This window comes from Hemicordylus capensis, chromosome 3, assembly GCF_027244095.1.
Source record: "Hemicordylus capensis ecotype Gifberg chromosome 3, rHemCap1.1.pri, whole genome shotgun sequence".
Classification (NCBI taxonomy): domain Eukaryota; kingdom Metazoa; phylum Chordata; class Lepidosauria; order Squamata; family Cordylidae; genus Hemicordylus; species Hemicordylus capensis.
The window spans coordinates 191,147,758-191,161,752 of NC_069659.1; the positions used below are offsets into that span (position 1 = coordinate 191,147,758).

At 41.8% G+C, this 13,995-nt stretch overlaps 1 protein-coding gene across 6 annotated transcripts in view; it reads left to right on the forward strand.

The window, feature by feature from the left end:
* NSD2 (nuclear receptor binding SET domain protein 2) overlaps positions 1–13,995 on the forward strand; it is a 192,227-nt gene that overhangs the window by 135,184 nt on the left and 43,048 nt on the right. For all 6 annotated transcript variants that reach the window (XM_053304254.1, XM_053304249.1, XM_053304251.1 and 3 more), the window contains 2 exons: positions 3,717–3,848; positions 8,950–9,073. In XM_053304254.1, the coding sequence (XP_053160229.1) occupies positions 3,717–3,848; positions 8,950–9,073 (256 nt within the window). The remainder of the gene's footprint in view (positions 1–3,716; positions 3,849–8,949; positions 9,074–13,995) is intronic.

The following is a 13,995-nucleotide window of genomic DNA, read 5'->3' on the forward strand; positions in this document are numbered from 1 at the left end:
GCTTTACTTTCCCCTTAATTCTCCTGATTAAAATTGCTGCCCTATAACGGTTTGTTCTGTGGGGTAAAATGTACAGGTATCTATATGACCAGAGGTGGCCCAAGACATTTTTGCTGCCTCAGGCAAAGGACGGTAGGACTCCACCCCAACCCACCCCCCTCTGTGGGTGAGTGCTCAGCATTCTCAGGCCACACTCCATCAGCAGCGATGGTGTCATGCCCGCACTCTGAGGCAGGCAGTGCCAACAGGATTTCTAGTTCATGTTGGTAGAGGGAAGAGGGGAAAGATGAAGCATGTCGCAGTGGGCAGGGAAGGCAAAATGGCATGCATCAGTGAGGTAAGCAAGTGCAGTGGCAGCAGAAGACAGGGAGGCCTGTGGAGTGGTGCCGGTGCTTGTTGCCCCCAGGTGTCCTTCCTTGCACTTGATGTGGCTGCCTCACCCTGCCTCATGGAAGGGCCTCCCTTGTATATGACAAGCAGGCAGAGAGGCCTAAACTTCACACAGCCAAGGAGAGTTGAAAGAATTAACTCCATCACAGTAATTTTACTTGAGGCAAAAGATGAGGGAAGTACGAGGAACCCAGTGTAGCACTTCAACTTAGGGCCCCCTCCCCACCACACACTCACATGACAGTGCTTGAATTTTGGGAGTCTCAAAGGGAAAGTTGAATGTGCCCACTCAGTGCACTGTTGTTGAGAGATGATGCCTTAATGTGGTGGGGGCTGTTAATACACACACAAACACACAACATATGTACATTCCCCAAACTCAAACAACATACCTGTTTTCAGGGGCATTTCTAAGTCTATTGAGTTAGGGCTACTTTCTTCACTTTAAGGAGGTAGTGTCTGAGCTGAAGCTGCTGCTAGATAGTACAGGTTCCTACTGAGCACATACAATGGTAGGCCTTACCTCCACCAAAGGCTAACGTGGGTTGATTAATTGCATTTTTAATTTTAAAAAATCTACAAAGTATAACAGTACTGATAGGGCAAAACTCTGACAACAACAACATCCCCTAAAGACAAGCAAAGAAATTGCCCAATGAAGTCCAATCCCAGCAAAGTCATATGAGAAGCAAAATGACAAAAATCTTTTAAAACTACTAGAGTCTCTTAAACTTCTATAAATTAGCCATTTCTTAGCCTTTCTATCTGAAAGTCCTCAAGGATCATCCTGAAACCCATCGCTCCTACACTACCCAGTTTCAGAATTAATTTAAGACATTTTGTATCTATCTGCTGTAGTACCTACTGTCCCCTTGATTTCTGGTTATAACTGCAAAATCTGATCTGATTCAGAAGCATTGTGGGGCTCACATAGTTCTTTCCCAACAGGCATTCAGTTGTGCTGTATTTTGAAATTGGTAGTGAGGAAAAGATGTTGTTAGGAAGAAGACAGGCTATTAATCTTTCTGCAGACTCCCTCAAACACTTTTTAAATTGTGTCTACTTCAGGGCTTGACAAAATCTAGATGCCAGAGAACCATGGTGCCTAGAAATTTCACTGTGGCACTAGATTAGGATATTCAGAGATAGAGTTATTTAATAAAACCTTTATGTGTCTTAGGCAATCCTGTTTCTTGTATAATGTCCACCATTAAGTCAAGTGCCCGTTGTCTGTCTCCTGAATTTTTGGGCTGGCTCCTAGATCCAAAGCAAACTTGAGCCAGGTATTTATGTGTTGTGTGGGGGCTAATGCCTGTTTCTAGCGGAGCTGAAACAGATTTGGTAGTTTGCTTTCACAATACTCTATTAGAATCCTGCAATTTTCAGAGATTCTAGAGATTTTTCATGTAAGGATCCATCTCCTGCACACGTGTGTGCATGCCTACGTGTGCGCGCACACACACATCCTGGCCACTGATATACCAAGATATCTGATATTGGGCACCAGAAAAAACTATTTTGCAAACTGTATAAGTTAGTGGTGCAGCAGGGAAATGCTTGACTAGCAAGCAGAAGGTTGCCGGTTCGAATCCCCACTGGCACTATATTGGGCAGCAGCGATATAGGAAGATGCTGAAAGGCATCATCTCATACTGTGTAGGAGCAGACAATGGTAAACCTCTCCTGTATTCTACCAAAGAAAACCACAGGGCTCTGTGGATGCCAGGAGTTGAAATGGACTTTTCAGCACAGTTTACCATTACAGGTTATGTACATTAAGGAATTTGCTGGGGAGATAGCCTTCTTAAATCTGGTGACACCTGCAATTCACACCCAGAGACAGAACAGAACAAATATTTATGTACCAATTTTCAACAAAAGGAAAAAGACAGGGCTTATTTCTCTTCAGGTAGGAGCACCTCTCAGTCGTGCCTTCACCCAAGAGATCAAGGTCTTTTTCTTTTCTTTCCCCCCATCCTCTTTCTCTACAATGAAAAGGAAAATTTTCCAGATGCTGAATTATTTACCAGGATCAGTTTTTGCATTTGTATTGTAGAAGCAGATATGCAGCAGGATTTATACATGTAAATTCTGTGTCTGGGTCTAATTCTGAATTGCATGGAAGGAAGTTCCACTATCAGAAATTTAAATGGATTTTTGAACCCTTCAGGCTCTGCTTCATTTCTTAGTATATATTAATCATACCATGTTTTCCTCAGAATTGCCCGTGTTTCTTTGGTCCTTTGTCTTATTTTCCCTTTTCCTCATTTCTTACTCATATCATTCTAGGAACTGGCCGACCCCCTCACAGAGCATCTGTGCTCTCTTTAGGACTGGCGGTTACCTCCCCCCACCTTCTGCCCCAGTTTCCACTTCCTGGCCCAGCCACCTCTCCTCCCCACTGCCACTTCTCTCCCCCCACCCCCACCTTCTTTCCCCCTTCCTGGGCCTTGCCTCCATGGCCGGACCAGGTCCGCCGCCTCTGGCCTCTGCGGTCAGGCCCGCCGTGGTGGTGATCAATCCTCATTGGTGGGCCTCAGCCAATCAGGTGCGTCCGCCACCCAGCCAATCAGCTGGGCGCTGGGACGCACATTCCAAGGCACACCCAGGAGAATTAATATAATAGATGAGAATTAATAGAATAGATGGTAAGTAAGTCTGTGATGGACAGTACCCTGGATATCTCAGTGGATACTATATTATGATATATTCTGAGATTATCGGCACCACACAGTCTGGGGGGGAAAAAAAAGGCAGCAACCCTTGCAGAAACACTTGCACCTTGGTCTTAGGGAGGCATGTCCCTCTTCTAACTTGTCACCACGCCAGTTACAAATGACTGCAGTGGTAAGTGAGGGCAGGGGGGAAGCAGGGTTTTTCCAGTTGAAAATACAGAATCTTTTCCTCCAGAAAACTTCCAGGGCAATTAAAAAATAATAATAATAATGCACACATAGAATATTTGACAAGATTGTCCTATCAGATACACCACAAATGCATATTCCCCCCGCCCCCCTCAAAAATACAAAAAAGAAGAGCTCTGCTACATCAGTTCAAGGTCAGTCTAGTCCAGCATTCTGTTTCTCACAGTGGCCAACCAAATGTTTTTTCATAGCGGGCAACGTTTCTGTAATTAGTAATGGAACCTATTAGATAATGGTGGAATTGGTGTTCTTGCACCTGTGCTAATGAAATAAGCTTGAAAAGGCTTATTCAAGAATAAGCTCTTCAAGAATAAGTGTATTCAAGACTACTGTCTTCTATCGCAAATGGATTACTTTAAACCAGAATGGGACATGTTTTAATGTATTCTTGTTACCTTTTAGATTTCAGACAGCCAAGGAGATGAGCGATCGGAATCACCCTACGAAAGTGCAGATGAGGCTCAAGCAGAATCATCTCTGTCATTCAAAAAGTCTGATCGAGGAGCTGCAACAAGGAAGGAATATGTTTGTCAGGTAAAAGGAAAATCAGTTACAACACTCTTATTTCTAGATTAGAATTTTACAAAAGCATAAGCAGTTCGTACAGATTTCTCTCCTTTATTTCAACTAAAACAAACTAAATTAATATTAATCCATATAAATAATTACATAATTGAATATTTAAACTGCTGACAACAGGAAAAACTCAGTCATTTACATATTTACATAATGCTGATTTTAATTGGGGGGATGGGGGGAACTTGCAAGGATTTTTCATTGTCTAACAGTTCTATTGTCATTCTATTGTTTTCATTGTCTAACAAGTCTAACAGTTCATTAAAGTTAGACTACATTCCTCCTCTTTGCCATTCCTTTGATAGAAAACCAGTTCAAATGCTGACAGGGAACACATATAAACTATTCAAAGTTCAAAGTCCAGAGTAGATCTGTCCTTCCAATGTATAATTATCTTTTTTTGCAACTCCCCCATGCTTGAGGGATCTATTAAGCTTTATGTAAAGATAAATTCCATATGCTATGAATATACACCAAAAGCACATGGATATCTTTAACAAACAAAGATTATTGTAAAGTAATATTAGCAATCTTATTAATTTTGGACCAAAATGAAGCAGTAATAGGACATGACTAAACCATACGTGTAAGAGTTCGTACAGATTTGGCCATCAAGGCACTTTATGTTTTTATAAAATTGGTGTGTTACATTACAGTGATACTGAAATAGATAACTGGAGTAAAAACTTAAATATAAACTTATTGCTTCTTGGTTGGTCCATGGCATTATCAAATACAGGTGAAACTCGGAAAATTAGAATATCATGCAAAAGTCCATTAATTTGAGTAATGCAAATTAAAAGGTGAAACTGATATATGAGACAGACGCATTACATGCAAAGCGAGATAAGTCAAGCCTTAATTTGTTATAATTGTGATGATCATGGCGTACGGCTCATGAAAACCCCAAATCCACAATCTCAGAAAATTAGAATATTACATGGAACCAATAAGTCAAGGATTGAAGAACAGAACAATATCGGACCTCTGAAAAGTATACAGTGTACTGTGCTTGATTGGCCAGCAAACTCGCCTGACCTGACCCCATAGAGAATCTATGGGGCATTGCCAAGAGAAGGATGAGAGACATGAGACCAAACAATGCAGAATTGCTGAAGGCCGCTAATGAAGCATCCTGGTCTTCCATAATACCTCATCAGTGCCACAGGCTGATAGCATCCATGCCACGCCGCATTGAGGCAGTAATTGCTGCAAAAGGGGCCCAAACCAAGTACTGAATACATATGCATGCTTATACTTTTCAGAGGTCCGATATTGTTCTATTCTTCAATCCTTGTCTTCTTGGTTCCATGTAATATTCTAATTTTCTGAGATTGTGGATTTGGGGTTTTCGTGAGCCGTACGCCATGATCATCAATCACAATTATAACAAATTAAGGCTTGACTTATCTTGCTTTGCATGTAATGCATCTGTCTCATATATCAGTTTCACCTTTTAATTTGCATTACTGAAATTAATGGACTTTTGCACGATATTCTAATTTTCCAAGTTTCACCTGTATTAACATTTGGATTTTCGATTAAGACTAACCCAGCAAAACATTCTATTAAGAACATTTTGATTCCAAAAAGACTTCATCAATTTGGCTTTTTAAATATTGATAACTATGGTTATTGCAAGCTCTAGTTCTGACTAAATGCTTTATACGTAAATGGAAAGGTTACACTTATGAGGGAGAACAGTGGATTTCTAATTTATTGGTGGAAGTTGCTGAAAAAATTGCATATTTAAAGAGTAAAGCTCAGTACCAGTTAATTTGGAAACCATTATTGGAATTGTATGCATTGTGAAAGATATTTTTGTAGAAAATAGTGGTTAGAATGATTTCATGTCTTTTGTTTGTTTGCTTTTGTTTTATTCTTTCTTTTTGTTTGTTTATGTGGGATGGTTTTAAGGAATGTGCTGGGTATATAACTATATAAAGTTGAGAGAGGGAAATATTTTATTATACTGCAAGATAGAATTTTTATCAGGTTCTCTTTTTTTCTTAATGTATGTTTGTTAAAATTGTTCATCCTGTCTGAAAAATTATTATTAATTAGTAATTTTAAAAGAGTACTAGGGTCCTGTATTGAAATTGATTCTGTCTTGCATTAAGCAAGTGAGTTAATATGTTATAGTTTCCTGGCACATTAATTGACAAAATGTTTGCCTCAGAGTAGTGCTGCTGAAAGTAAAAGTAATACTCTGATTATAATGGTTTCCAAGTGCTGAATGTGTCTTACCGGATTAGGAGATGCTACCTAAAAGCAGACAGTACTGCTTATGCTAGCTCTGATATGGTTGAATTTGAATATGGCTTGGAGTATCAGTGGCGTTTTTAGTGGAATAAATAAGCAAATCTTTACCTGCTATAGTTGACAATTTTTTTAAATCCTGTACCAGCTACACTTAGAAATAGAATGTTGTTTTTCTTTTGCTTAGGTAATGATTGAACATAGAGAAATAATCTGACCGTTTTTTGGAAATGTTATAATCACACTAAGATTTTGTGTGTTTAAAATCACTTTGCCTAAAGTTCAGTGAGGGAGGGGGGAAAGTAGCTTATAGTAGTAGTTCTTTTATTGCAGCCATAGGCCAAACAGAAAAAGTAGCTTATATTTTGTGTTGTATAAAAATTGAATTTTGAGTTCAGAATGGAATTTGCATGCAAATAGAAGAGTATGTTACTCAAACAGCCTGAAAGCAATGGTGATTTAGAGACAGGAGAGGACTTGGCATTGGTTTGGGACTGGCATGCATTCCACATGCCACATTGGCTGAGCAGGGAAAGGGCCAAGTTTCTGGCATTATCATTAGTTAAAACTGTTGGTCCCTTGATGAGGAGAAAAGAACCACAAGTAACTGATAATTGCTTTCATTAATATTTTTAATGGGTTTTAAAAAAATTAAACTTTATTAGAAGAAAATTTACAATGCAAAACAAAATTAATCCAAACACCAACGGCAAAAGTATTTTAGTGAAAAGTATTTTAAAAGTGAAAGTATTTTAGTGTTCTCTTTATGATACAAAGTTTAGTTTGTAAGCAAGACATTTTTCATTTTGAGTTACCCCTTAAGACTGCAATCCTATCCATGCTTACTTCGGCATACACCTAATTGAGCTCAGTATAGCTTATTTTCAAGTTAATGTGCGTTGGATCAAGCAATACAGAATTTTTGTCTTTTGACTTAGTAGTGACAGTGATTAAGGAGTGAGGGGAAATGGTTTACCTACTCCTTTACCTAAATACATATGGAGTAGAAAGTGAGGTTCATACCAGAGCAGGCCTGCAAAACAGAAGTCCTGGGGGGCAGATCCGGGCAACAGGAACATTTTTGCTGGCCTAGAGGTAGGAATATGCAAGTGCCAATGGATGGATGGATGGGCAGCAGTGGATGGATGGGCAAGTAAGCAGTGCTCACATTCACCCAGCAAAAGTGTCACTAAAGGAAGTAGCCATGAGCAGTGCCTCCTTTTGGACCAAAGGGATATTTGCAAAACTAGGCTCCATTCTAACCCAGACAAGAAGGGAACTCATCCTTCTTTTTCTAGAAATGAGCCTTTTGTAACCCAACAGAGTGGGAGCGGGGAGGGTAGTGACAGACATCTATTTGTCATGCAAAAAGGGCCCTGGGGCACACCTTGGAAAGAAGCAATTCAGCTGTCCATCCACATTCTAATATTATCTGGGGTAAGAACATAACCATAATTCTCCCAGTGGTGTAATGAATAAAATATGACATTTAACATAAAAAGAGTTACTTGCGATCTGATTTGCAGGAAACCGAATAATATGAGATAATGTTTTTGATATTACGATATGCCATAGATGCTTATACCAGTTATCCATCGACATGGTTTGATTTTTCCAGTGCTTGGCTATAGCTAACCTGGCTGCAGTTACCATAAACACCACTAATTTTTTTGATGACAGAAAATATATTTACTAACTCCAGATGGGGGCATAAACCTATTTTCTGATTTGTGATTTTGCTCATCTCTGAGAATACCTCTGACCAAAAGTGTAAAACCCTGGGGCATGTCCACCAAAGATGAAAATAGGTTCTCTTCAACCCACAACCTTTCCAGCAAAGCAGGGAGCAGTTTTTATAAATGTGTGCTAACTTTACTGGGGTCAGGTACCATTGATGAAAATCTTTGAGAAAGTTTTCCTTAATTTGGGCCGAGGAGGAAGTAACTGGTACAGGCCAGGTATAAGGTGGTTTATAAATGTGTGGTTTATAATCACCCCTTATAATTTTGAAATCACACCTTTAAGGGAGTCTAAGGCTCCCAAAGCCAGTTCTTCGAATTTTGTTAGTTGTCTGTTGGCTTGAGCTTTATTTCTGGGGTTTTAATGATTAATGCACTGAAAACTGACCTTGGCCTGCACACACTCAAGTCATGGTTTGTTTCATTATCAGGGCATTTGAGTGAGGAGAGGAGAGCTGGTCTTGTGGAGCAAGCATGACTTGTCCCCATAGCTAAGCAGGGTCTGCCCTGGTTGTGTATGAATGGGAGACTTGATGTGTCAGCACTGCAAGATATTCCCCTCAGGGGATGAAGCTGCTCTGGGAAGAGCAGAAGGTTTCAAGTTCCCTCACTGGCTTCTCCAAGATAGGGCTGAGAGAGATTCCTGCCTGCAACCTTGGAGAAGCCGCTGCCAGTCTGTGAAGACAATACTGAGCTAGATAGACCAATGGTCTGACTCAGGATATGGCAGTTTCCTATGTTCCTTTGAGTTGTGCACCCCATTCTTGAGTGACAGTTGCCCACATGTTGCCAAGAATTGCAGTTTGTGATATGTAGCTAGTGCTGCTGAAGTGCAGACACTCTGCTTTAAGTATGTGTACACTTGCTACCTCCTTAGATGCCCTCAGCAGCATAGGCTTATTAGAAACATCCATGTAACACCACACAAAATGTTGGCCAATGGTTCAAAATTCATTTGAAATAGTAGTTTGCTATCAAGTTATGAAAAGATAGTTGAGAAGGAGAGAAGCAGACAGTTTCATTCTGTGCTCTTTAACTCTTACCTCTTTTACTTCTCAAAGCTCTGTGAAAAGCCTGGGGACTTGCTGCTTTGTGAAGGACGGTGTTTTGGCGCTTTTCATGCAAGCTGCACTGGGCTCTCTGGAAAACACTCAGGACACTTTATCTGTAGTGAGTGCTCCTCAGGCAAGTCTTATTCATGAAGGCCAGCAATATTTGTATGTTTTTGTTTCATGAAATGGTTATTCTTTAGAAGTCATGCTTAGCTGGAGCATAAAGTTCCTGTTATTAAATTTAGTCTATAGATAGAATATAATTCTAGTTTAATTATAAAAGCTTACCATGAAAAGATAAGATACATGGAAGTAAGAGTAGCTGGAATAGTGTAACTGTTTTATTTTCCTTTTATTTGTTTACTTTCTCATCTGGTTGAGAAATACCAGCCATGATACTTTTACTATTTGTTCCATATGCAGAGTATTGTTTGCCCCCCTCTGTGTAGGATCTTATCTCTCCCATTCCTTTGGGGCATCAGGAACTGCCAAAGGTAGATACTACTACTCCTACTACTATTACTATTACTATTATTTATATACCGCTTTTCAGCAAAAGGTTCGCAAAGCGGTTTACATAGAAAAAGAATAATAAGATAGTTGCCTGTCCCCAAAGGGCTCTCAGGGTAAAAAGAAACACAACAGAGACACCAGCAATAGCTACTGGAGGGATGTTGAGCTGGGGATGGATAGGGCCAATTGCTCTCCCCCAGCTTAATAGAAAGAGAACTGCAACATTAAAAAGTTCCTCTTTGCCCAGTTAGCATACAAAATTTGTAGTGTGGGGGTTCCTTGGATTTACTTAGCAGATTGAGTTTTCTTACACTGACTGGTTGCACTGATGACTTTACTTGGGGTTAGGAAGAAATTGCACCTAGGTTAGATTGGCTTGTGACACCAAGGAATTCTGTCTCTTCCTGCAGTTTGTGGCTTCAATGGCTTGCATCCTACTTTAACAAGTTGCTCTGCAAACATTTCTTGAAATACACTTGCTCTCTAATTGGTGCACATAGTGACCTGTATTGTGTGAACTAACTTCTGGGAAGGTGGTAGGTGGGTGCTTGTGCTGAAGGATGCTTTCTTGCATGTTGAAACTAACCCACAAGACTTTCCTCACAGTTTTCTACAAAATGCAGTGCTACTAAAATTTCACCATAGTCTTGAAATAGAAAGCTACACTGACTGGCAGCAGCTATCCAAGGTTTTAGGCAGGAGTTATTTCCCAACCCTTCCTGGAGATGCCAGGGATTGAACCTGGGAACTTCTGCATGCAAATCAGATGCTCTGCCACTGAGCCCCATGAGGGTCTTAAAATCTCATCTTCTCATCTAAGGGCATTAATAAATCCGACTCCACTTTTCTCATCTGAACCAAAGAAGTGTACAAAATCAGTACGATATACGTAATACATAGAAATAATCACAATTCATCATACAAAAACAGCAGATTTTCACAAAGGGCCTAGAAATCAACCTAGGACTCTGGAAGTGAGGGGAAGGGCATTCACGTGTTGTTTCTCCTCAATCTCAAGATAGCAATATCATCAAGATCCTTTGGAGTATTGTTGTGGAATAATTGGTTCCTGATCCTTTGGAAGAAGAGCCAGCTGTATTTGGGTGGGATTCTTTCCCTCATTCTTTTCTCTGGAGAGACAGAGGAAGAAAGAGATTATGCTGACCTTGTAGATTCAGGAGGTCAGATCTGGTCCTTGGGGTCATCTTAAGGTTCTAACTAGACTGCTTTGCAATCTAGGCCTTTTAGGATGTGTGATCTTTTGATCTGTGTTTAATCTCCTGCTCTGTAACAGGAATTGACCTGATGAGATATGTTAGAGTCTGCTGCTGCAAAGCAGGTCTGCATTTCTTCCTTTACTTAAGACTTCCCAGGCAAGTCTTACTCGTATTGCATGACTTGCTAGAGTGTAAACAGAGTGCTTATAATTTGTCACCAGAAAGAGCACAAACGTCGTCTTTAGTGATAAAGAGTTTCCAAAGGATTCACAAGATGTACATGTGAGGTATAAACATGTCAGAATATTGAAAACGTGTTTCCTTGTGGTGTTCTTTTTAATTTAGTAACAGTATTAATTCCTGATGTACTCATTGTCCGAAATGATTACAGATCTCTGTTTGGATCATTGGTCCCTCACAACTTGGTGTTCTGCACCTACACAGGAGGCCCGTGGAAAAATCTATAGCTCCATTTAGGCGTTTTCTGGCCCATAGGATATCAGACCCTATAGAGCTGGCTGTAGAGTGCCTTCCTCTTCAATTCCTTCTCATCCGCCGCTTGTGCTGCCTCGGGAAGTATCTGCTCTTGTTCCCCTAGTTCCTGTGAGAAAGTGAATTTGTTATTTGGAATTGGCTTTTTGACTCTGACTATGATTCTGACAACTCTTTCTGTGCTGTCCCTGTGTTTGACCTGGACTGTTTTTGACCTTTCTTCTGCTTACCAGACTGTTACTGCCTTACTGGATTTTTGTGACCTCCGACTTTGTTTTCCAGATGCTCTTTGGCTTTGGATTTGGTACTTTTACTCTTATCTGACTGTTTTTTGGATCTGGCTATGTCTACCTCTAAAACCTTTAAGAGGTGTGTGACTTGTATGGTACCATGCCTTCCTCGGATGGCCACGCTAACTGCCTCATCTGTCTGGGGGATAGTCATAATACTAGCACCTGCAAGGTCTGTCGTTTATTCAAGAAAAAGACCCGTTTAAGCAGGGAATTGTGCCTTAAAGCCTTTCTTTATGAAAATATATCGACTTCAGGAACCCCGAGGCCGAGCCTCCTGTTGCCACCAAAGTCCATGGCACCTTGCCACTTGATGCTGTCAATGTCTGCCTTGGCGGTGGCTCAAACAACACCAAGCAAACATGGGGGCACTGGCATTAAGAAGCTTTTTGATAGTCTGGTTGTCGCCATCAGTGCTGAGCAAACATGAGGACGCTGGCTTTAAGAAGCCTTTGGATAGAGGCTGCGAGCACTCCCACAAACATAAACATGACAGACACTGGTCTGCTGAACAGTCGCATATGAAACATCAAGCTGTTCAGCATCAACTGTGGCTAAGATTCCTTTGCCCTCTATGGGGCAGCCAGATGGCCTGTTCTCCCCTTCAGCTCTGGCCTCCAAGATTGCTTCGTCGAAGCTTCAACATCCAGATCTTCGACCTCCATGGTGCCAAAAGCTGCAGACACTTCCAGGCGATCTTTGTCATGCCCCCACCCGAGGACATTGGAGAGGAGTGGAGGGCAGGGGACTTACTAGAAAGTCGGGAGGCACCTGAGGAGGAGCAGGTGATGATTTAAATGGGTAGGTAGTTGAGACAGACCAGGGCAAGTGTTTGTCACAGGAGGGAACAGCAGGACCGGGTGATCTTTGGAGAGGAAAGTCAGGATCTGAGCCAGAGAATGAACGGCCACTATCTCCTCGAGAACACAGGCAGGAAAAATGTCAACAGGTGAAGGAATTATAGAGAAGTAGTAGACTGACAAAAAGGCGGCAGGAGCCGGATTGAATCTATGGCAGCTGGCGGGGGTGGAGTGTTGATTAAGTGCATGTGGCTGCTGACTATAAATTTGGCAGCCTGTGCCTTGAACAAACAGCTGGAAACAACACATCTAATCTGCTTGGAACTTTTGTTGGAGAATTTTGTGACTCTGGAGTTTGGGCTTCTGAAATTTACTGGAAAGCCTGGGTTATCAGATACAGTATGTACTGGGTCTATGGTGCTTTCACTCTTAGTTCCTGTATTCACTGTGAGACTGTTAAAATTTACCATTTATCAGTAAAGTTGAAACTTGAGCTACAATTTGTGTCATAAATCTCTGGCCAGCTTCTTCAGTAGAGTGAGCTCCTGACAATCTTCAACGTTGATGCGATCAGCATTGGCTCTGACTTCAACTTCACCTGCCCCAACTCCGAGATATTCAACCTCCACGGCATTGAGGCCTCCCACTTCGGTGTCAGCTATCTCTGCAGCTTCAGTTTCTCTTGATGTGTCTGCAGCATCTTTCACCTGTCCCTTTGAGGCCACCGTCACCAATTGCTTGTTATCTGTCACTCCTTGACGCCGGCTCATTTTCCTGTGCGCCTTTCACTGCACTAGATGTTGTTGACCACTACTCCTGCCCTGGACTCCCCTGCCTTGACGAGCTTGCTTAGGCAAGAATTGGAGAAAATGCTGGGCTCAGCTAACTCCACACTTTCAGACTCTACCTTCAGGGGTTTACCTTGTCTCAGGGTATTGACAACAATGAATTAAGCTCTCCATTGCCAATACCTAAAACACCATCAGGTGTCCCTACTACTTCAACACCTGTTTGTCCTACAACTATGCCATGGAGGGAACGTTTCCACTTTTCTGTCTCTCATATCCCTGTGGACCCACTAGACCAGAGATTTGGGGATTATGGGAGTTGAAGTCCAATAACATCTGGGGACCCAACCTTGAGAATCCCTGCACTAGACTACAATAGCTCCCTTGGGGCCTTTAACTCGTTTCCCTTGAGGGCAAGAGAACGCTTCTGGTCACACTCTCTTTACAATTCTCCAGCACTTCCATATGACTTTGAAGAATATAGACTATGGAAGTCGATGGGGCTTAGCGGGGGATTCACTCAGTTCTTCACACTTCTGATGCTAATGACCCCTTTAAGCAACCTCCTACACCTGCTGCTCCTTTCAAGCCTGCTACACCAGCACCCAGGGCTCCTATGCTTGTGCCTCCTCTGGTAACACTTGCACCTCCCCAGGCACTAGTCCTTCCAATAGGTCCAACCCCTGTGTCTCATGAACACCCGTGTATTGTTAGGGATACTGTCCCCTCCTGTGGAGCCACCACCACCCTCGCCGTGGCCCCTGGGCCTGAGGATCCAGATACGGGCGGTGAATCATCTTATTGCTCTGACCCTGACTCGAATGTTTCAGAGATTCCTCTAGGCACATCTCCAGATGATAACGTGGCAAATGCACCTTCCAAAATGAAATCTTATTGCATGCAAATACAGGAAATGGCTAAAGCTTTGGGGGTGGAGGTACACCCCCCGCAGGCT